The sequence below is a fragment of the Parasteatoda tepidariorum genome, chromosome 2 (genome assembly GCF_982258835.1).
Source record: "Parasteatoda tepidariorum strain Cologne lab strain chromosome 2, Ptep-v5.0, whole genome shotgun sequence".
NCBI lineage: Eukaryota > Metazoa > Arthropoda > Arachnida > Araneae > Theridiidae > Parasteatoda > Parasteatoda tepidariorum.
This window is the reverse complement of record NC_141756.1, coordinates 75,137,125-75,162,428: the sequence shown is the minus strand read 5'-3', so window position 1 is coordinate 75,162,428 and position 25,304 is coordinate 75,137,125. Positions and strand designations below refer to the sequence as shown.

General features: G+C 25.2%; 1 protein-coding gene across 1 annotated transcript in view; it reads left to right on the top strand.

Moving 5' to 3' along the window:
* Positions 1 to 25,304, top strand: part of LOC107452721 (dynein beta chain, ciliary) — a 30,250-nt gene that overhangs the window by 3,903 nt on the left and 1,043 nt on the right. Inside the window, exons 6-18 of the mRNA XM_043057257.3 lie at positions 941 to 1,168; positions 1,401 to 1,568; positions 4,012 to 4,128; positions 5,577 to 5,842; positions 7,091 to 7,159; positions 8,105 to 8,225; positions 8,486 to 8,735; positions 11,606 to 11,847; positions 14,780 to 14,935; positions 18,876 to 19,043; positions 19,358 to 19,417; positions 21,597 to 21,869; positions 24,623 to 24,819. Coding sequence (XP_042913191.3) covers positions 941 to 1,168; positions 1,401 to 1,568; positions 4,012 to 4,128; positions 5,577 to 5,842; positions 7,091 to 7,159; positions 8,105 to 8,225; positions 8,486 to 8,735; positions 11,606 to 11,847; positions 14,780 to 14,935; positions 18,876 to 19,043; positions 19,358 to 19,417; positions 21,597 to 21,869; positions 24,623 to 24,819 — 2,315 coding nt within the window. The remainder of the gene's footprint in view (positions 1 to 940; positions 1,169 to 1,400; positions 1,569 to 4,011; positions 4,129 to 5,576; positions 5,843 to 7,090; positions 7,160 to 8,104; positions 8,226 to 8,485; positions 8,736 to 11,605; positions 11,848 to 14,779; positions 14,936 to 18,875; positions 19,044 to 19,357; positions 19,418 to 21,596; positions 21,870 to 24,622; positions 24,820 to 25,304) is intronic.

Below are 25,304 nucleotides of genomic sequence, written 5' to 3'. Positions count from 1 at the left end.
ATATTTGTTATGTTGTAGTGAAATTCGCAATCTTCATCTTTACAGTTTTTGATTTTCAGTTATACTGCTTTTTTATATGAACATTTTTCTGTAAAACATAATGGCATAAAACTTTTCCATTATTGTCTGCACATTCTTACTGTTTAGAAAATCATATGATATGTTACAGTTTTCTGACAGATCCAGATTTTTTTGTTGCAGCATAAAATTTATAAAAGCTGTAAAGATATATTTTTATATATAAAATTTTTCTTTATCCTTAATTCAATGATTTTTACCTTTAATATTTATTTATGATAATTTTTATTTTTGTACTTTCTGCTCTTATTACAGCTTTGATTTTAATTATTATTCCAAATTAAAAGCTTAAGACTAAAAACAATGTTTCTTTATTAATGAAGGATATTACCTTTATAGCATTATTTCATAATTAATATTTTCAAATTGGTATTAATGTTTTACAATTATTGCAGAGTGAATTTGTTCCATTTACCTTCATTGAAAGCTTTATGTCAAACTGGTTTAGACTATTTATTAAAGCTTATCAACATTTAATGGTTCAGAAGTATAACAGTTTTAATTTCCACCAGTTCTAATTTATTTTTAATGTAAAGAAAATGTGGTATCTTTATATCAAGAAAAAAAAGAAAATATTTTTATTTTAGTTAATATTAACTAATTATATTATTAACTATTTATTTTTATATTAAATATATATTGTTGCTGAATTATAATCTCACGTAGAATTTTTCTCTTGATACATTTTTAAGCTGTTTCATACATAATTTATAAGATTTAATCAAAATATTAAAAGAAATTTAACATTTAGCAGTTCTTTTAATAAAATAATTAAAAGCAATAAATAATTTCTTAATTTTTGAATCACAGAGTTTATTCTGATGTTTTTTAATATATTAAAAATAGGCTTTATAAATTTTAGATAAATACATTTTTGGATGCCAAAACTCTTTTTAAAATTGATCGTCAGGAAGCTAAAGGAAATCTCAAATTATCAATTGATGTGACTAATGTTTTCCTGGAAGCTTATGAGGAATGCCGTGAAAAATTTCGGGATATTTATGAAAATGAATTGTACCCATGGGATTTTCCTGATGAAAGAGTATTTTCTCAATTCAAATTGTTTTTACTAAGATTAGATAATATTCATGTAAGTAAATAATGTTAAAAATTGTTTTTAAGGTTTTTCATTTTAATCTATTTATTGTATATCCTTTCTATTTAAATGTATGTGAAAATTCAACACTGCATTTTACATAACTTATTTTTCTCAACAGTAATGAAATGAAAATTATAATATTAATTTTAATTTTGTGTCTGAAATATTTTTTTAAAGATATATTTTAGTTGTTCACTCTTGTTTTACATTTTGATTGTTTTAGGATATACTTCTCTCTGCAGATGTTTATTTTAACATACCTCATTACAAACTTGCAAGCATTCATCATAAAACATATGACAGAAGGTTACTTGAACTATACTCTGCATTCTGTTCATCATATGCAGTGTTTGAAAACTGTTCTTACAATCCATTGGATATTCAGTCTATGGTAAAAAAATTTCTCCTAGAGAAAAAAAAAAGGAATGAAAATCAGCATTTATTTTTGAAATATTAGTAAACTTTGCTTATTGATATACACAGTAACTTTTCACAACTTTCAAAGTTTTGTTTTAATATAAATTGAAGCACTTGTAACTGATTTTTTAATCAAACTGTTTATCTTAGATTAATTCAAAAGAAATAAAACAATAAGCTGTCTGTGATTAACTAAATCAGTTCAAGCTTCTCATGATCAATATTATACAGTATAAAATTTATCTACCCTGCAAAAATGTAACACAATTACAACTGACAATGATCAGTTATAATGAGAATATCTACGAACTATAAATTAATATTATATAATTTAGTGTAATTTCAGTTGTCCATGTACTTAAAAGCTATGTACTTCCTATCTTAAAAGCTCATTTTTAACTCGATATTTTAAAGAACTAAATAAATAAATATTTTTGTTTTAAAGAAATTTGATTGCAGCAAATTAGTGTTTAAAGACATATAATGTATGGAAGTATTTAATTTAAAACTGGAAGACATTTTAAAAGTATTCACTTATTATCAATAAATTTTTCTATTAGCTTTCAGAATTTTCTTCTTTTATTTGCTAAGAAAAACTTAGGCATAACTCAAATTGCTACAATATTTTTTAAAAGAGTGGTTTTTTGTTTTACACAAATTGATTTCAAAACAAACTTGCATAAAAGTAAATTAGTGTAAGTCAAGATGAACTTAACTGTATTAATTTCACATTCTCTCACTTACCAGCAAATTAAAAGTAATGTTAATTCTAATAAATGGTCTTTGAAAGTAAAATTATACTGAGTGTCAATTTCTTGTGCTGAAGATAAAAATGTCCTATTTTAATTGCTAATTCATAATATCTATATAAAACTTCTTTCTAATCTCAATCATTTGCATAAGCAATGGCCCAGTAATCAAAAAAATAGTTTTTCATTTAATTTTGTTTTTTTGAAAAAATATATGAAGTTTCAGAGGAGGTTTCATGGATTTTGTAGTTTAGTATTACCATGTTGAAATCAAAAAAAGTACTCTGAATATAATTTTTACTTTTAAATGCCTATTATATAAAATGGATATTGGCAAATGGATTACATTTATTTTTCATAGAAAGTGGTATCACAATTTTTAGGAAGAATATCTTTCCTACTATGATAAATATGAAACATATTTACATTATGGAAATACATTATAATAATTTATTGCTGATATATGTGACTATGTTACTCGAAAGTTGTAAAAAAATCTATTTCTCTTGAGGTTTAAAGATACCATAACTTAAATAAGTTTTGAAATTAGTAATTCATTTCATGGTACAGTAGACTCAGAAATCTGTGTAGCTTGAAAGATAAGGTTTTTCTTTTAAAAAAAGATAATTTATTTGTTAATGTCTTCTTGCAGCATATTTAACTCATAGCTAAATGTATAACAATAAAGGTTTATATATTAACGGAAAAAGGTCACCACAAAACAGAGACATCGATGGAGAATGGAGAATTTTTCGTAAATCTAAAGATATTGGGGAATTTAATTAAAATACACAAAAACTCATGAGACAGAGTTATTTTGAGTTGATCTGATTATTAATTTTGTTTTATATTTTTATCAATAGATCTATCATAAGATTTTTTTTTTTGCCTTTTTAATGCATTTATATCTATTACATTTACAAAATTATTTAAAAATTTTATCAATTTAAAAAAAAAAACTATTTTTTTTACCAAAAACTTTATGTAATATTTGTTAGAAAATATTGCACAATCAAAAACAAAATATTTTGTCTTAAATATTAAGTAAACAGTATATTATTATAGGCATGCTCTTTAATAACAAATGTTTCCCACAGTGAGTAAAAATTACTTTTACTGTTATCGTTGATCAGCCATTGTTAGAAGTTTAAATTAAAGTAAAGTGTGTATTGTATATTTTATTTCTTAATTGCGATTATATTACACCTGAATATTTTCACTTAATATATTTGTTTAGTTTATTCCTTTAATAATTTTTTTAAAAAAAAGAATTGTTTATTTACAACTTCAAAAACAGGTAAAAGTGTTTAATAAATATCTGAGAAAGAACTGAAAGATTAAAAATTAAATACCATTATTTATCAAAATCAGTGAAGTTGATGAAAATCAATCTGAAAAGAGTCAAGAAATTATTTTAAGTGTTAGTGGCTACCCTAACAAACCACTTATGCAATTAAAATGTAATGATCAATTAAAAATTATTAACATACAGTCACTAATTTTTAATTGATTATTAAATTTTTAATCCCTTTTCCAACTTTTGTTAAATATTTTCTGGAAATTTTGGAAACATCTGTAAATGAAAAAATGTTGTTTCATAACTTGAAATTACCTGTTTAAGTTTTTAAAAATTAAACAAAAAATTAAGTTTTACTTTCTTTGGAATAGGATTTTGCTAAAGATTTTGAGCACTTCACTGGAATAGTTCTTGAGCTAGATCACAAGTTAGGCATAATCATTGGTCAAGCATGTCTTGATTGTATTCCCCCCGAAGATGGATTTAAGGTTTGTTGCCTACTTATTATTTTTATTTGAGTAAAAGTAACAGAATGTATATGAAAAGCTTGGGGCACTGCAGTGATAAGTCGCACTTTTAAATGCTCTTCTAAGCAATTTGAAAATGTTTATCATTATATTCCCCCAAATCCTTTCTCTTTCATAAATAAAATATACTTTAATGTGTTCTATTTTTAATTAATAAAATTATTTAAAAAAGATTTTTAAAAAAATAAGTTTTTTTTTTTTACACATTATTAATTTACATCTAATTATTTTATCCATTAACCTTCGAAAATTATTTTTTAAAAATTTAGTTTTTTTTCTTCCAATTCTTAATGTTTAATTCGTTTATTTATTTTTGTATAATCTGTTTTGTTTTCTAAGATCCTTGCAATGTTCTTTGGAAAATACTCTGATAGCAAAATATTAGCTCTAAATCTTGGAACTTTGTAGAAAAACAATCATTATCAATCAATATACACCCAAGATTTCTTTAAATTAATATTGTTTTATAGAATAGTCATTTGGGTTTAATACCATCAAAGCTTTTAAAAATATTTTAATAGAATTTCAAAATTTAATTTGGTTGTTTGGTGGCAATTCTAACACTTTAAAGAGAGAGAAGTCTCTGTTCGTTAACAAAATGATTTTAAATTTTTTTAACTAATGTTATTATTTAATAACTAATATTGATTCAGCTTAAAAAGGAACATCATGAGGAAAGATTGCTTGAGTAAGTGTTTTATTTCATACCCAAACACTTAGAATACTATACAAATTGTTTTTTTTTTTTTTTTTAAGTTTTAGTTTTAAAATTATTTGTAAGTGAATGCAATATTTTTTATTGTATATTTGTAATAAATGAAAGGAGTTAGAAAAAAATAATTTCCGAATGAAATTTGTAGAGATTTAAAATTAGTATATATTAGTAGTATTAGTAATAATAATGCTAATACTTTAATTTCTTCTCATCTTCCACCAGACTCATTTGTAAAGCTTAAATGCACTCAGAAAGTATAAAATATCTTAAAAGTATAAATATATTTTAAACCATAAAATATAATATTGAGTATTAAAATGTAAATTTTTGTCAATACAGCATTCAACTGGACAAAATACACCTACTTTCATGTGAGGTATATTATATCTAATATTTCAATAAAATACACATAAATTATTTTCTAAAACACACATGCCTGTCATAACTTATCTAAAAATCAACAACTTGTGAAATGTTTTCCTTTCAGTCAATATTTTTTAAACTTGTCTGTGACATTTTATTTCAAAACAAATATTATGTTTCTTAATTTTGTTAGACTTTTAAGATGTATGATCGAGTTGTTTTAGTAAACATTAGTTTCAGTTGATATTGGATTTTATAGAAATGCTACTATAATAATAGCCTTGCTGTTCCAGTATTAAAACATTTTATTTCAAATGCAATTCCTTTTTAGTTGATAGATTTGTTGCAAGGATTAATGAAACGTCCTGTTGTAGAAATGGAATTCAAAAAGTTGATACCTTCTCACATGGAGAATATTTATGAAGATTTAATTGCTGCTCAGAAAAGCTACAGTGGTTTAGAAAGTAAATTTAATGAATCAAGTGAGGTGTTTGTGTATAAAAATCTTCCAAAAATTTCTGGTATTCTGCAGTGGAGTAATGATCTATTTAGTAAAATAACTTTGTCTGTTCAAATGCTGGAAAAGAAACAGGAATAGTAAGATTTCGGTTTTTGCTTTTCTGTCATTCTTAAGATATCTTTTAAATTGTCATAAAATACTGGGTAATGAGTCCAAAACACATGCAAGCCTACCCATCATTTTAAAGTAGTAATACCATTCGGGCAGAGAGAAGTCTCATAGAATTATTTTAGATTAGAATTTTTTGATTCCCCATATTAAATTTTATTTATACTAATTTATATGTTTATTAGAAATATGTTTTTTTTTTATTAATATTTAAGTTTTGCATTTTTTAATCAGTTTGTTGTTCAATTGAAAAATCCTATAATTAATTTTGAAGTAAAATATGATTGAGTAAAACATTTTTTTAATTCAAGTTTCTTGGAATTAGAAACCTCATATATCATAGAATAAATGCTAGTACAGATTTTGGTATTTAAATACTAAAACTTGCCGGTTATTTTATATATTTGATTTTTATTTCATTAGTAAAGCTGCCTTAACTATTACTCTAGTACCATAACAATTTGTACTTTCTTAATTAAAAGTAGTTATTTATGGTATTTTTGTGTTCTCACTATATAACTACTATGCCTCGTAATAATGTTCATGTCTCTTTTTTGCAACCAGGGTCATTATATTAAGCATCATTTGTGGTACCTTTTTTTGAACGCTGTTTATAATAGTTATGGTGAATTTTCATAATTTTATATAATTATAAAAAATTGAAATTCAGGAAATAAATTGATTGATTATGAAATGCTTGAAAAATATTGTAGCATGTATTTATTTGTTGCAATTATTTTATTAGGTATATGATTAATATGTAGTCTTTTTAGCAATGTTTTTATTGTATAGAACAGATTTTTGTCCTGCAAATTTTCCACTGTTATAATGGAGGTTTTTTAAGGAAAATAATACAGATGGTTTCAAAGTTTGAAACTTTATTTTGTATGCCCTATAATAGAGTCAAGTATTCTGACATGTTTGATTTTTTTTTTTTTTAATTTAATTATTCCAATTATATCTGACTTTTAAAAAAAGAAGAAAGCATAAGTTTTAAGTCCAAAATTGTCTAAATTTCCTCAAAAACTAAAAATGTGGTGGATTATATATAATATCTTTCTTATCTCAACTTGTGAGCTATATTTTACTAATTCAGTTTCGTTAAAGAAATGAACATGAAGTGGGTAAATTTGTTTTTATTTTGAAATATTAAGAATTTTTGTATTTGAAAAAAAATTAAGATATTTTTTTTTAATTATCTAACAAAATTATTTCAGTTTTCCTACACCTGAAATGTATGACTTCGTTATTAAGGCTTATTTTGAACTACAGGATCTACTTGAAGGGTATGTATTTTAAAAATAATAGTTTTCTATAATAATTATTCATGCACATGGGAGAATGAAAGAAATAATACATAATCCAAATGATCTATGATTCCTGAAATATTAATAATATTATTATTATTATTTTTTTTTTGGAAATTATATATTGGGTTTAAAAATTTTTTAACTTAAAATAACATTTACAAAAATACAGTAAGTTTTATAAAAAGTTTGAGTTAATTTAAATACAAGTTTGATAAACTGTGCACTAACTTTTCAAATTTTCCAATGATATGATTATAGTTTTACTTGGGTAAAAGATTTTTTTGGTGTTAATGGCAACTTAAATTATGTTTAAAAGAATTTTTAAATTGGAAAAATTCTTTACAGTTAAATTAAAATTTATGGATATTTTATTATAACTAATAAAAAAATTAAATGCCAAAATTTTTTTTTAATTGCACGATTATCAAAACTTATAGTAAATAGTATTAACTGAATAATGTTTTCTTGATGTACCATGTTAGCTAATTGAATTCGCTTTAACCAGACAATCTCTTTTTCAAACATGAGGCATTTGTAAATAGAAACAAAGCTACTTATTTTTCTTGTTATTCACTATACCTACAGATATCTATCTCATCTCCAACTGTATCCAAATTTGGTTATGATATGTACAAAAAAATACCAGATTTATGTAGATTAAGTTATACAAAATTATAACCCCCTTTTCAACTAATTGCAGATTATTGTTTTTATGGGGGAACCTACATGCTTTAAATGACAACTGCGATATTTTATTTTTTCATTATTAAGTTTTTCACACTTCAAAGCAATAATCTGATCGCTGCATTTTTTAAAAATTTCATATTCTTTGACAATAACTATATTTTATTTAATAAGTGTTCAATTATTAAAATAATAGAATATGACCTCTATTTTAATTGCAAATTACCTAATTTTTAGACTTCGTCAAAAAGTAATTTCTCATTGGGAAGAGACCTTAAATATTTTGAAGGTGAAACTAAATGATGTTGTTTTTGTGAAAGATGATGCAGATGTTACTCGTTTAAACTTTAAACCTGAGGTTTGTATTTATTTATTTCCTTTCCACTACTCTTTTTCATGATGTTTTATTCAACTTTTGGAGTCTAGTACAAGTTCTAATAGTTTTCTAACATGCTGAATTATTACTAAAATTTTAATTTTGTTTCACAAATTTTCTTTCTTTTTTTTTAAAGAAAAAAAAACTTAATAATGTTTACATAACATTTGTAATAACATTTATTAGATTTGAAATCTATTTTGTTTGATTTTAATGAAACAAATTCATGTGATTTTTTTTAGATACATGAAATGACCAAAGAGATAGAATTTCTGAAACACATTGAAAAAGCTAATTTAATGCCAGATCACGAGTTTGATTGGGTGACTAAAGAATTTAAATTGTCTCAATCACTGTTAGCCAATTGTATCTCATGGTATACTGATTTGAATGAAAATTTACTTGAACAAGAGAAACAGTTAGTAATTCAACAATGGAGTGAAATAAAATCATTTATTGAAGAAGGTCTTTCTATAAATTGGACAAGAGTAGGTATGTATTGCTTAGGATTCTTTTGTAATGATATGAAATTGTAAGAAAATAGTGTTAATTATCCTAAGGTCTTATAACTCTCTTCAATCAAAATTTTGTGTTTAGATAATAATAACATTTAGAATCAAATATAATTCAGGAAGGCAAATAATGTGTTTTCTATAGTTTTCATTATGTATTTTGTGATTTTTTTTTTTTTTTAATACTTTTTTTCAGCTTTGAACAACTTATTTATTTGTATGGTAATTAATTTTGAATCAGTTTTCTAGATACTTAATAAAGTAAGAAGTAGAAGTAGAGAAATGTTAAGGTATAAGGGGAGTGCAATAAAGTAGGTAAGAAGTAGAGAAATGTTCTGTTACTAAATGTGTGGTCAAAACAGTTTTCAAATTACTGATTTTGATTTCTTCAAAAGGAAATAAATCACATTATAGTAGGAATACTATACTTTTCATTAGCATTGATTTGTTTTTATATAAAATTGAATATCATTTACATTTTAAGATACTAACAGTAACATCTCAAACGATAAATGTTTATTGATCATTAAAATGAGTTTTTTCAAAACAATTACATACTTCCTGTTCAAAGAAAAATTTTGTAAAAACATAGCTTTTAAGATTTAATGGTGCACTCCCCTTATAATGTTATAACTTGCAGTTGGATGGAACCAATGGCTTTCTTTTAAGTAGGTTGTGAAGCTGACTGTAATTATTTTTTGTTATTTTATTTAATAATGGTCAGAAAAATTTTAGTTGTAAGGTATACAATTTTTACATAATCTTAAAGAAAGTAATTTTATATGATAAACTATAAAATGTAAGTGCATTTGTTTAAATAGTTTCTGAGTTAGGAAATTTTTATAAAAAGTCATATATTTTTTGATCATATGATTCAGGGTGTTTCGTTTTTTATTTTGCGTACTGTAGATTGCTGCTAATCTGGGAGTTGTTTATCAATTACCAGACTTCAACAATGATTCAAAGTTAAAATTTGATGTTAATGATTCTCATTAAACTGAAACTATAAGGAAACACATTAATCTTGCATGAGGAATGGTTATCGTAAGAATGTTTTTGTGACTTAAGCATTGACCTTGATTTAATTTTTTTAAACCTATAATTGAAGATTTTCATATTAAATTACTGGGCTATTTGTCTCAGAATGTCAATTATTTCTCTAATTTTTAAAATATTTAATTCATTATTAAGAAAAAGATATTTCAAAAATATTTTTCAGTAGTAATAAATTTCATTTCAATTATTTTATTTTAGTAAAATAATGTATTTAAAAATTATTAGGCAGCTGTACCAACTGGTCGCTGCATAAGTGAATCTCCAAAACTGGTTTTGCTGTTCCTTTTAGATTGTTTTGCAATTTTAGTTTGCTGTGCTTGCTCATTGTATACTTGTCTATTTCAGTCTAGATTTAAATGAATGGTGGTTCTCTTTTTTAAAGAAGTTCTAGAAATATGCAACCTATACATCCTGTGGAACTTTTAATTTGTATACATTTCATTCAATTATCTTCTTTGATTTAGATGCATTTGAAGCTAGACTAAACCCTCAAATTGTGTCCAACTCCTGAAACCTTTTGCAATTTCTTTCAGCTTGATTTGATCTCACTTCTCTCAAATTTCTTTTGAATTTTATCTATTTATACTATTTTGAATTTCATTACTTGAAGAACTATCAGCTCTAAGTCCTTTGTTTTAACATAAATTTGTAAAATGTTTAAAAAATATCAGAGAAAAATGCAATAAAACATTGCCCGTGTGAAAGAAAATATTTTTATTCTGAAATATGTAAACAAATGCATTTAAGTATTTCCAGTTCTTTGTTATTTATGTGGGGAAAATATTTCATTATTTTTTAATAATCTACTTACACATGAGTGTTTTATATTCTATGATAGTCTTTTGCAAAAATGCTTAATAATAATTTTTATATTAAACGACAAAAGTGTATAGATAGTATAATTGAAAGTCACAGCATGAATTAAATTAATTCAATTTGAAGCATAAAGAGCTTGAAATCTGAATCAAAAATAAAATCATCAGATAGCCCTTCCTCTGAAGATTTCTCCATAATGACTTCCGGTTTATCTTTGATCTCTAATTCTTTTCATTAATTACAAGAAAATCAGACTCCACTGAATTAGCCTATCTCAACTGCGGCCTTCCCCTCTTTCTTGTTCCAATGGGTCTAAAAAGCAATGTCTTTTTTATTGTATTTTCATCTCTCATTTGAATCATATGGGCCATCCAATTCATTCTATTTATTTTTATGTATTTAATAATATCAGTTTGTTTATAAATCTTGTACAAAGTTAAATCTCTTTTTCCAAATATTGTTTTCATTTACACCATCAAGTATATTTCACGAAATCTTTCTCTCAAATATTGCAATACATTTTTCCTCCAGTTTTGTCATTGTCCAAGCTTCAGAAGTATATGTCAAGATTGACCGGACAAGAGTTTTGTAAATTAAAAGCTTTATTTTTTTTAGAGAGAAACTTAGATTTGATAAATCTTTTCATCCCATAGACAGTCCTATTTGCCAGATACAGTCGGTTTTTTATGTCAGGAGATTTTCTGTCGAAGCACATGCACACACACACACAAAAATTAAATAGTGAATTCTAATTTACATTTTTAAAAAATCTAATTAAGTTTAAATTAATAAAGAGTACATATTTTATTTTATTTATATTTTTTTTTTTTTAAATTTAATGTTTTACTTGTGTTTTTTCTTAATTCAACTGTCATAATAATTGTAGAAATATGATAATAAGTTCTTATATTCTGCATTGAATAAAAATAACACAGAATTTTTTTAACACTCTAATAACAATATGCTTTTATTTTGTAGACATTTTGAAATTTGCTGAAAATATGTATAATGTAACTAAAAAAGTGTTTGAAAATGTTCATCTGTCTAAACTAAATATTAGTGAAGTAGAAAAATTTATTAGCACTTGGAACACTACTCCAATGTTTACAAGGGCCAGCCCAGATTCATTGGTAGATTTTGAGATTTATATGAATGAAGAAGTACGCAATAAAAAAGATTCTGCAAAGAAATCAACTGAAATGATGCAATCAGTAATGGAAGTCAGTAATAGTGTTTCAGTTTTGAAGCCTTTTTCAAATTAGTTACATAACTTTTAGTTTTTTTTAGATAAGAAAAATTATAAAAAGTTAATTAAGCGAAATTGTCTGTTGACCATTTAGTGTGTTAACATGATTTAAGACTGTTTTCTAGACTTTTTTTAATCATTTAAAGGGTCAGTTTTTGGGCACAGATCTTTTGGATCCCTCTCTAAACTATTCTGACGATGTTGTTTGAAAATCATACAGAAAATTTTAATCGGTTTTCACCTGAATGAATTTAGATATTCTTTTCTTTTCATTTTATTATAAATGAACAATTTTGTGTAGAATTCAAATCGAAGTCAAAATATTATCCAATGCTGCAGAGACAGTATTTTTTGTCACTGTTTTATCAAAATAAAAATCCATATAAGATATAATATTAGAAATTGAGAATTTGATTGCTGCATTTAAAGTGAAATGATCAAACCAGATTCAGTAGGAATTTTCTCCAAGTTTGTAAAAATCGTGAATTTTATTTTATTATTCTTTAAGATTTTAACTTTTTATTGTAGTTTAATTTCTTGAAAGTAGTATTTAAAACTTTGATTCACGCAAAAATTATAAATTGAATCAATCTTAAAATCAACAGTTAAAAGATTAATAACCATGAACCATCAAATGATAAACTTCTCAAAAGTTGAAGAAATTTGGAGTGGGCTCCAAAAACTTTGTGTAACTGAATAATTATGTCTATATTACTTATCAAATTGCTAGAATAATCACAGATTTGTTTTTTGGCAATTTTTGTTTCTTAAAATAAAATTTTAAAATTGAACTTTGAAGAAAATTTAACTTAATTTTTCAGCAACCCAAGAACACACTGGTGCTTATAAATTTTTCTTTGTGATAACTACAGTCTTAAAATCACTCTAAAATCTTAATATTTGATTTCAAAATTTGTTATGAATAGGCAAAAGAAATTTCATTTATAAATTATTTAGAAGGAAACTGTAAATTAATCTTGTAAACAATACTTTGGTTCAAATCCTGGATAGAATAAGTATTTCAGTTTTAGGACTGATTCTTGTCTTGTTGTTAAGACATGGACTGAAAATAATTTTTCCACTTATTCATAATAGAAATTAATCTTATTAATACACACATTATTAGAACTCTATAATTACAACAATGTTGAAGTATAATAGTTTTTAGTATGTCTAAATGTCTTTTTTTTATGTCTTAACTATTTGGTTATCTATTTCATTTTTCTAATTAACCAGAACAATATATTTACTGTATATTCATTAGATAGAATGAAATTATATCAAATATATAGATAATCTCAAGGAATGAATGATGAAAAATAAATTTAAAAAATTTATCCTTCCAATAAAGAGTTTCAGTCCTGTTTATAACCAACTGATTTCTATCATTTTCAAAAACAAGTTAGTTTAGAATAAATTTCCAATATTTTAATCAAAACATTCGAAATGTAAATTGTAAAGGTAAACTATTGTAATTGAATGTAAACAATTTTGATAATACAATATGAATAAATTTTCCATAAACTATGTAAACATTTCTATTTTAGATTTATGTTTCAAATAAACAATCATGATTAAGAGAGGAAAATTTATTTTCTTCATGTTTTTAAATTCTTTTAAGTCAATATTATCTGTTTAGAATGCATTAAAACTGTTATTTGATAATTTATTCTGTTGAAATAAATGTGATGTTTATTTAAATAAAGTAAGAACTCTCATGAAAATAACCTTAATCACCTATTTTTCACTAATCATACTAAAGATTTTTAATTTTATAAATTTCAAACTAAGTTAAACAATATTTAAATGTAATTGATATATAATGAATTAGAATGAAATTTTCCACATAGCAGTAACGATAAAGATTTAGAAAGAAAGTGACTGAAATTAGTTTTATATGAAAGAAAAACGATTTTTACTACCAAATTGTATGAAATCTATAGATTAAAATTTGAAAAAATATTTTGCTAAATACTGAAACAGAAGCTAAATAGCTGAAAACCATGCTATTTATAAAATATTGTCATTAGTGACGCCATTCTTCAGAAAAATTCATAACTGCATCGCAATAACTTACTAACTATTAAAAATATTGAAAAATACTTATAAATTTTCATATAAATAAAGTTTGTTCATTAAAGCAAGTCATTTTTTTGTAGAATCAATTCTTTGCGGCGATAACATTTTTAAATAACTGAGAAATAAATAAACTTCTGTAAAATGTCGACTAAGCCCTCAACAAAAATTTTTAAGGCTAGTTTAATGAGGTTTGCTTGTGTTTCCTGCCTATTCCTGTTTTTTGTTCTGAATAGTTCTATAAAAAAACTATTTCTGCTTCACCCGATCATCCATTAATTTATCCTTTCCTCTTCCCAATTTTTAAAATGTCTTCTTTCTACAAGGACTTGGAAAGCAATATCTGGTTTAAATTTTCAATTGAAGAGTATGGGAAAGCAGTATCAGATTTAAATTTGACCTTGATGCAAGTTCAATTGAAGAGTTGAATGTTTATCTTTTTCGATCCTTTTGTGTTCCACATTTGAAACTGACACTAGAAATGGCTGGGCAATAGGAGAATATTGATAAATATGAGATGGGAAATATGATATGAGAAAATATATCATATGAGAACTTATTCTATGCCTATGGCTGGTCAATATTTGTATGAAATAATGGGTTGAAACTTAATCAAACCTGTGGGCTTTTGTTTGGTGTTTTATAATAAGACGTTTAAGTAATATAAATAAAAAAATTAATTGAAAAGTTCCTGTTTTTTTCCAGTAACATTATTTTCTATTTTAAAGGAGTTTTTCTATTTATAATTTTTTTTTATTTTGATGAAAGAGTTAGAAATAGAATGACAAAATACAGTTTTTCCTTACCTGTTTTCTAATTTTTATTTTCAGAAAAATAAAAATATCTTTGAGGCTGATGCACATTCTACTGAGTGGAATGATTACATCCACTACTTAGATTCAATAATAGAAGAAGGTCTGAAAACTGTTGTGAAGTCTAGTTTACAGTATCTGAATGACAACACAGATTCATCTAATCAAAAATTGGCATGTAACAATTTAGTGCATAAATATTTTTAATTCAACTTTCAAAAATATATTTTATTATTATTATGGAAAACCTTAATTTTAAAATGATTGTGTGTTTTTTTCATTATAAAGCCATGTTTTAAGGTAAAATTTAATATACATATATTTGTGTTAGCATAAAATAAGTAATCATTAGTTTTTAACTGAAAATGAAATCTTCCAAAATCAATTATGCACGTGCATAACTTATAACTAATTTGTTTTGATACTGGGTACAAGAAATATCAGTATAACCCATCAAAACCAAATTTTTTTTAAATGGCCTGACAGGGTGTTGTCTCACCATTTTTTTAATAAATCTGTGCAGAATTTTGCATTTGTTAATGATATTGATTTTGTTGCTTGAACCCCAGAAGCTTTTAAACAGGCCTTTCTTTCATTGGAGGCTGAAGCAAGTAAAATGCATTTTGCCATCAGTCAGAACATGTCATGCACCAGATTTAATAATCATTTTTTTGAATAAAGTTGTGAAATTGTTAATAGGCTATGAAATAAATGCAATGAATGACATAACGCCTGAGATTCAAGATAGTGTCACAACTGCTAACAGATATTTCCTCCTACAAAAATACGGCCTGCGCTTTAAAAAATTGCCTATTCGCTGGCCTACAAAAATATTTGAAATCTCTATTCATCAGCAGAAAAACAAAATTATTCATTTGCAAAACTTTAATCAGATCCATCCTTACATTTGACGCTGAAACATGGACAATGATCAAGAAAAATAAAGGGAAGGGACGCTTTCCAGATCTAAACGGAGAATATTAGGAAGTATTTTTGGAGGAATGAAGTGTGAAATTTATTGGAAAAGAAGAACAAATTCAGAAATCTTACAAACTCTATAAAGATAAGACATCATTAAATTTATTACTATACAAAGGTTTAACTGAGCAGGACACCTTATAAAATTTGATAAGGGTCAAGCCACTAAGGAGATTTTGGCCGAACCATCTATTACCCTAAAATGTGGAAAACCAAATCTTAGTTGATTGACTCTCTGGATTAAAACTATTAGGATAACAAACAACAAAAACCTTAGCTATGAACAGGATGGCATGGAATGTAATTTTAAGAAAGGCCAAGGCCCATTGGTTGCTGTTGTGCACATTGAAGAAGAAGAGCTTTAATAATTTGGACTCTGTAAATTCAATATTTAAGTTAATCCAAACCATATTCCAAAAATTATGATTTAAAAGATTTTTTAGAAAAAATTATTTGTTTGTAGGTACAAAAAAAAAAAATTTCATGCATTATTTATGCACATTAGAGTAACACAATCTTTACTCAAGGTAAGAGGAGTTATATTCTTTTTCTGTTTTCTAGTTAAATTTAGTTTATATATTTCATGTTTTTTTTTAATCAGAAATCATATTTTTTTAAATTCAATTAATTCACTAAGTGGGGCTCTACTATTCTTGTAATAATTGTAGGTGTAGAATTTTCATAACAAAAGTGTTTTCTCTTGTATTACAATCTAACGCAATACCTTTATTATTAGTTACATTGCTTTATGAATTTGGCTCAATAATAATGGCTCATTGTTTTGTATTTAATGAAAAAGACTCAGTGGCACTGAGTCATAACAAGTTATTGTAAGAGGATGAAGACAAGAAAAATCTTGTGTGTTTGAGAAAAAAGAAGGAATTGACTTCCATTTAGGGAAATATTCTGATGAAAGAGATTTAGATAGTTGAGATTCTGGCATAATTACTAAATATTAGCTTGGCAATAGACAGGGTTAGTCCTACGTCATCAACGACGTCACTAGCTCTCCTCGTTCCAAACTTTGTTTTGAACAGAGCAAACAATATGGCGTTTCTCGTGTAGTTAAAAGTGGGTCAACTAAATCTTTGAATATATTAATATAGAGTTGAATTTAACCACTAAAATGGCAAGAAAAAGTGTTGCATATATTAATATTATGTTAATCTCTTTTTATGATATTAATTGGAGTAGCTTATTAATTGTAAATGGTTATGAAAACTTTTTGTATGTATGATTAGGAGAATTTGTATTTAATATTTACCATATAAATTGTAGTTATAATCTGGAAATCGGAAATTTGTGAATCTTATTATTTGGAAAATGTTATTTCTAATTTATGTTTAATTTTTCTTAAAATATGTATATTATATTAAATCAATTTTTTTAATAATATTGAGACAACTTATTAATTGTAAATAATAATGAAAATTTTGAAACAAATTAAAAAGTTATGTAAGGAGCATGAATAAAGTCAGATAAATTAGTAAAAATTATAAAGTATTTAAGATACACGTTTTTAAAATAGTAAATTTACCAATAAATTTGAGCTAAAATGATAGGAAGTAAAAAATAAAAAAAATTATGTAAACAAAAGAGTTGACAGGTCTTAAAACATATTTACAACCAAATTATGAAATAAATTTGGATGACTTGAATGTTACGTTCACTGTAACAAATAAAATATTACTATGAAGGTAATTTAAAAAATTTTGATTTGGACTGTCAAATGCAAATTTTATTCTATAAAAAGTGATAACAGTAACATTTGCCAAATATAAAAGCTGTATAACTAAATATGTGTACATGCATTAAAGAGTTAAGTTTCTAAATTAAAAAATTTCTTAAAAATTTGAATTATATTTATTTGAAATGCATGCGAAATTAATATTATTAAATAAGTAAAATTTAAACACCTATGTGAATACATAGATTAATAAATATGAATGTTAAATAAAAGTTTATGTATGGGATAAGTATGTTTTAAAGAATTCTAAAAAAATTCATGTTGCACTTTCTTATCGAATAAAATGGGAATCTGAGATTTTAAGATAAATTCATATATAACACCTAAAAAAATTGTTTCTCTCACATTTTAAAATGAAAATTAGAAATTTTAAAATAATTTAGCTATTCTATATATTAAAATTCTGGAAACTAAACATAGTATTGACCCTTTTAACATAACACTACACTGCACTATCATAACACTACACATTAACATAGCACTACACTAGTAACGTTAAGAATAATCTAAGATTAATTATCTAATAATAAGGTATCTTAATTTTCTCAAAAAATTAATGCATAAAACTATTGTTAAAAACTAATTAATGATGATGTTGACAAATATAAACAAGAAAAAATCTCAAGTCAAAATAAATCTCAGTTTAAACTAAAACTCTCTGCACATTTAACAATATGTATACATATTAAATAAGTTAGTTACGTAATTTATTCCTATTTAGTAGTTAAAAACTAAAGCTAATGAGAATTAGCAGCAATAATCAGAAAATCTTAAGCAAACAAAGTTTATAATAACTACAAATTTAATCATCAGACATAATTAAATAAACAGACATTAGTATTGATAAATACAATCTAATTATAGATTAAAAATTACAAAACGTTTTAAAACAATGCATGCCTATCCATAACTAAAGAAAAAAATTAGATATAGATCAAGAATATGAAACAAATTCTACGTAAAATAAGACATTATTATAAACATGAAACAAGAGTTAAAAATATTGACGCTTAAATTTTTATACATCAAAATTAAAGATAACTTGACCATTTTGAAACTTTTTTTTATAGCATTTAATGCACTTAACTCGTAAAATCTACTGATACCCCGTATAAAGAAAAGTACTTAAATTAGGAATAAGTCCCTTAGAAGCGCTATATAAATTTATTTATTTCAATAATAAACTAAAAATCTTGCCGTCTTAAATTCACATAAGAAATGCCATTGAAATGGTTCGTTCGAAAAAATGTTTGGAAGGAGGCGGGGTTTGACGTCATAAAATATGTCATCACTGTCCCTGTCTATTGTAGTATAAATCATACTTTATCATTTATTTGTTTGTTTTTTTTAAATGTTTTTTTTTAATATCAAAATTCTTTTATATTATAGTTTCCATTTTATAAAATAACGATGCAACTTGAACAGAAAATTGTTTTTGCACCTCCCCTGAATGAGGAGCAACCTAGAAACTTCATAGAATTATTTGAAAATGTGATTCAAAAGATCTTTTCCCTTGGAAGTGACACTAAGCGTGTAACAGACTTGGAAACAGATACTGTAAGTAATTCATTCAGCCCTTCTATTGAAGCTTTTAGAAATTTTACAGCCTAGCTTTATTTTTTATTTATTTGTGAATTTAAAACTTTAAGGTATGTTTTACTCATGACAAAAATTCAGTTTTCAAACTCATTTGGAATATTATGTATTTTAAATGTTTGCTATTTTTAATTTATGTGTCACCTTCTTTTAAGTGATGTGTATAAGTTATGTATTTAATGGCAAATATATTTCCATATTTCTCTGAAAAATTATTAACTACTTGGTTTAGTATATTTTTATTAAAATTATATTATATTATTTAAATTTTTCAGATTGTTGAAAAGCTTGTAATAAATGTGCTACATCGTCCCAAACAAGAAGAAAATTATTATGTAGGTAACTTAGTCTGTATGTGACAAGAATTTTGTAAATCTTGGCATGGTATTATTTTTATTATAATATGAATAGTTTGTTATATCTTTATGTCCTACTTATGTTTGTTATGTTTTTAAAATGTTGTACTTATTAATATGAATTACATTTTCAAATTCATTCTAATGTAGGATTATTTTTTTTTAAGAATTATAAATAATTTTAATTCAGTGTATTAAAGATGTTATCTTATATGTTATCTATGTTATCTTATTTTAAATGATGTATATACTGAAAAGGTATGTAATCATGCCTATTTGATTCAAATTGTGTATTCAATGTCAGGAATTTTTAAGTTATATATATAATAACTATTACATTTTTAAATTTCTTTGAAAAATTATTTACTTTTGTAATAAAATTAAATAAACTTTTCTCAAAAATTAAATCTTGCTTATAATTAACAACTAGTCAACTTTTTGTTTTGTGATGCCGTTAAGTTGACTGTTAACTGAACTTAAAGCTAAAATGAATCTATATTTCCTCGAGTTTTCTCTGTAACATAAACGAAAACTAGTTATGAAGCTTGTGAAGAGGTTTTTCTCTTTCTCAAGCAAACCTAAAGCAGAGCTTGTTACAATATAGATTCATCCTCTTTCTCATTGATCTTCTTTCCTGTTTTTGGAGATATCCTCAATATAAGTTAAATGTTTACTTTGAAAACGAAACAGTTGAGAGGTTTTACCCCATTTTAAATGTATATATCCCAAACAATTTATGTAATCTGCTTGACTGGCAGTTTAAGTTCTACCATTATATTATCTTCTGAACTTTTCAAAATAAACACTTACTTAACAAGAAGCATTTATAATGAACATGTGTCTTTTGCATTTTATATATAGAAAAATATAATTTATAAATGAAAATATAATTAGATTTAGAAATTATTATGTATTTAATTTGATTTTCATTTATATTTGAAATGTCTGAATTCAAAAACCTTTAAAATTTTCAGGCAATTAAATTCCTCTTTTTCTCATTTTCTTCTTACTTTTCTTTCACTGAAATAGTTTAAAGAGTTACAAAAATCTTAGAAGTGCAATATTCATTCAATTACAGCATGTAAGAATATTAACTCAAAAAAATTTTTTAAGCTATATATATATATATATATATAATCTCTGAGTTTATAGGATTGTTTAATGTAAGCTTTAAATTTTCTCAATGTTGAAGCTGTACTTTTACTAAATTAATTTAAAGTTACCAGAAACTTTGAGAAGTTTGAAGTTCACAATATTCTAACAACAGTCCTTAGTTTTGAAAAATATCAAATATTAATTAATTACCAAAATGTGAGTTATTGTAGTAATGATATTAGATGCAATTAATTTTCAGAACCGTCTTTATTTCTTCTCGCTAACGCCTTCTAGCCCTCTGATTACTGTGAAATCTCATAGGGTTTGCTTGCTGGCCAGTAAGACCTATTTGAAATGTATCCTAGTAAAACGGCAAATATGCAAAAAAATTATGATTTCATCAGAAATAATTTCCACACATTTTCAATCAGTTAACAACTCTTGCAATAAAAGTTAAGAAACACAATTGAATCATCATTAGATATATAAGTTAGTAAAATATGTCCATGTATTGCCTTAACTCTGCCAGTTGTTGCTGGCAAATCAGTTGTTGGAATCTTCCTGATATTATTTGTAAATGAAATTAGCTCTCATAATTTAAAATCATTTTTTTTTTTTTTTAATTTTTAACTTGGACGACAATACTTAAAAATAATCTACTGTGATGTCTTTATAACGTTTGAAATTGTTTTTCGCCCAACAGTTGTAGATTTTTCTCGAAAATTTTATGGCTTGATTGTTTTTTGTTTTGTTTTTTCATTATTATTATATTTTCTTGTCTCAGATTCAAAAAAATAGCACTGGTTTTTCATCTAATTCTCACAAAATCTATTTTTGGAAAATAGAAATTTTGTGTCTTGGCTCTTTTCCTAATAAATTTAGTTTTGACCATTTGAAGATTCAATTAAGTTTTTTTTTATAGTGAGTATCTTTATTAAATTTTAAGGTGAAAGCTTAAATACTAACTCACCATAATTTATATGTTTTAGTGGATTTCTTCTTGCATATTTCTAAAGCACAAGAAATTTCTTATAATTGCTAATATGTATTATTATGTTTGCAGGAATTTTTAGATAATGATGAAGAATTGAAATCAGTGTTGAAGTCTTTGAGGCAGCACCTAAAAGATGGTGTAGACAAAATTATGAAAATTACTGAGGACTTTAATCGTTACGCAGATTTATGGTTGCTAAATATTGAAAAAGAATTAGAGGACTTTACTCTACATGGTCCTGTGCCTGAAGAAGAGGAAGGTGATTATGTAGGTGATGATGACATCTCGATTTTAACTGTTGTGGAATTAAAACCACCCACAGAAGAGGAGTTTAAAACAGAAGTATGTAAAATATATAATTACTATAATGCTACAAACTTAGATTTATTTAAAACAGACCATATTAAATAGCTAAATTTATGAGGGGTAAATTATTTCTGTAACGACAAAAGTAGTCTTTGTTGACTTCTGTGTAAGTTTTTCTTTAATGCTTAGATTTGCTTATTTGGTATGGTTTTATTATATTTTAATATGTTTAAAATGCTCTCTCAACTAATTACTTTAATGATCTGTAATTTCTTAAAATTCTGGAAGAAAAAAAACTATATTTTCTGATTTTTTTAAGGCCTGTTTTGTTTAGAAAAACAAATAAAACTTATGGAATTTCAAATTAATGTTTCAGTTTGAGTTTTAATGCCGAGACTATCTCTAGTAATACTGAAGTCTGTGTGCAAGAAAAAACATTAAAATTAAGTTAAGCTAATCTGTATTACAATTTGCTTAGTTCCCATCTCCATTTGTTTGTCAATATGCATTAAAGAAACTTAATAAATTTCATGGCGTCTTTGTAATTAACTTATCATTATGAGCTTCCAATAATTGATGGATTATTTTTGATCTTATAATTTATTATCAACAGCTTAATAGGCAATGAATAAAACCCATATTTTTTTCATTACATGCAAGGCTGGAAGCCCTATTTTTTTTCAGATTTACAGATTTTTTTTAATCCTTAAAATGCTTCTAGCATATGTGTTATTTAAATATATTTTTTTCTACTGTCAGGCACTGAACTTCTTATTCTTCATCTTGGATGACACCGGAACTGTTGCTCATTTCCATTCAGTGAGCACTTGTGAACCTAAGTCTCAGAACTGAGTAACATAGACCAGAGGACAACACACAAAAACATCTATGCCTTGAATGGGATTCAGACCCGCAATCATTGGCTTCGCCAATAAGCTGTTCAAAATGTTCAGCTACCTGGCCAGATGTTATTAAAATATATAAATTATAACCTCCTTTTAATTTACTAATTAATTTTTCTTAAGCATATAGTTCATGAAAAAAGCAGGACAACACTAAATTGAATGAAAACATGCTTCATTTTCATTCCAACTAAATGAAATTTTTATACGTTTACTTTTGTTATAAAATTTTGTAATAACACTTAGCACATAAAAAAAATTTTAAAAAATTGGCTTCAAAATATGGATTTTATAAAAATTAACACTAAAGAAAATATGGAAAAAGCATAAGGACATAATCTAAAATACTTAAAATTTTCTTCAATAATCAAGAAAACTAAATTTTTTCAATCTTTTGAATGAGCCAAGAGGTCATTGTCTCCGAGAAATTTTTTTCCTCAAGCGTCTTTGATAGCGAAGACAGGATCCTACTTGCACTGATATTGTGAGCCATTTTTATAAACTTCTTGAGCTAGAAATCCTTATAAGTTTTCAATTGAATTAGGATCGGGACTTCTCGCCGGTTAATCAAATAATTTTATAGAATTAGCTTCAAACCAGAGTTTTGCGCTCTTTCGAACCTGTATCGAAGCATTATCCTGTTGAAAAATATAGTCCCTTGAAGTAATCAGTGAGGCTTCAGGTAACAAACTTTATCCTTACATATCAACATATTTGTCCGTACTGCTGATAAAGACTATTGAAGTGGTTCCATTTGCCGCTGAAGCACTTCAAAGCATAACTGAGCCACCATCCACATTGACATGAGTGAAACACTTGTTCGATCTTTCGCTGATCATATGAAAAATAACAAAAACATCAGGTCCATCCAGGTAGAACTTTTTTTTTTGTCAGAAAAAATTACATCAGTCCATTTTTAATCGGGAAAAACGTTCTTTTTTTGGCAAAATCAGCTCTTCTTCTCCTGTGATGATTCGTAAAAGTGATAAAAATTTAATTAAGGATGTGTATATGAAATATTTTGAACAGTTCTTGATGAACATAGTAAATTCAAATTTTGTCCAACTTCATTTGCGGTTTCTTTTTTCGGACAAGCTCTCTCTACAATCATTTTTATCTGTGAACAAATGTTCATTTAATCCATATTCTCGAAAAGGAACAATTTTCTTTTTTTCAAAGTCAGTGAGATGAGTTCCTTTATTCGTTGTTCAAATGTCAAGATTAAAGTCGACGAGTGTGAAATTTCTTTCCCAAACTAATCTTTTAACCTGATTGTCATTTTCTGTTTTCAAACATACTAATTTTCCATTAATTAGGGAAAATAAAACAATATCAGTATACTTTTATCCAATATCATTTGGATTTAAAAATTAAGTTCAAATAGATAAATATTTGAAAATTTTAATTAGTTTACGCAAAAAAAATTTAATTTTACTAGTATTTCTATTTCAAAAATTTACCTACAATTCCATAAACAAGTTTTCTAGAATTGGCTATTTTTCACGTGTCCTTATATATATTTAGCTCACTATTGAACAGTGAGTATATCATATCAGACTTTTTGGAGCGAATCAACAAAAATTGTCTTTCTCAATAAATTATTAAAGAGCAACAATTAGCAGTCTTTGAAATATTTATATAGATTTCAGTGTAGCAATGTATGGAAATGAGATAACCAAAAATGGAAATCTATTTTAAATTATAAACTGTGAAGTTTAACATTCTTTTTAATATTTGTTCTTGGTATTTATATTGTTTTTATCTATCTTTATTATTTATTTCTAATGCCTCAAGGCTTTATTATTAAATAACACTACCATAAATATTTTATACAAAACGTTTTATAGGTTCATACTTTACATTAATGTCAAATAATATATTTTTCAGATATCCCATTTTGATCAACTGTTTAAAATAATTAATGATCTGGAAAGTATTATTGAAGTAGAATCATGGTTGATACTGGATATAACATTGTTTAAAGACAGCTTACTAGAAATAATTAGAAATTGGCAGTCTTCGTACAAGAAAAAATTTATTGAAATGAAACATTTGGGAATGTTAAGAAAACTGCAAGATGAAGAGTGAGTACTTTTTTTTTTTTAATATTAAAATTCTAACAAATTCACTTCTGCATATTGTTTCCACACCTTAGCTTTTGTTACACTTATAATCTTAAGAAATGATTTTGACGTTTTAAACTTCAAACTTTCTTAAAAAAAAGGGATTTTTATAATTTCTTTGCAATTTAGTCATCAATGTTTGTTTTTTTTCTCTTAGGAACAGTTCTAGAAAGGGACATAAAATTTAAATTATTGACATATATTTTGCATAAATTCCTATTTAGTATTTATTCATTTTCGTAAACTCAAAAAATTTTTAAAAAACTGAAGTTTCATTTGCAGTTTTAATTTTCAAGTTTGACTCGAATGTAGTCTTTTTCCTTCGTCAAGAAAAAATCACTTAATTTAATTGCATGTATTTCTGGTCTAACCTCTTTGCGAGATACAATATTTATTCAAATCTATTAACCCGTATCGTATATATATGTTTCGCTAATCCAATGCGT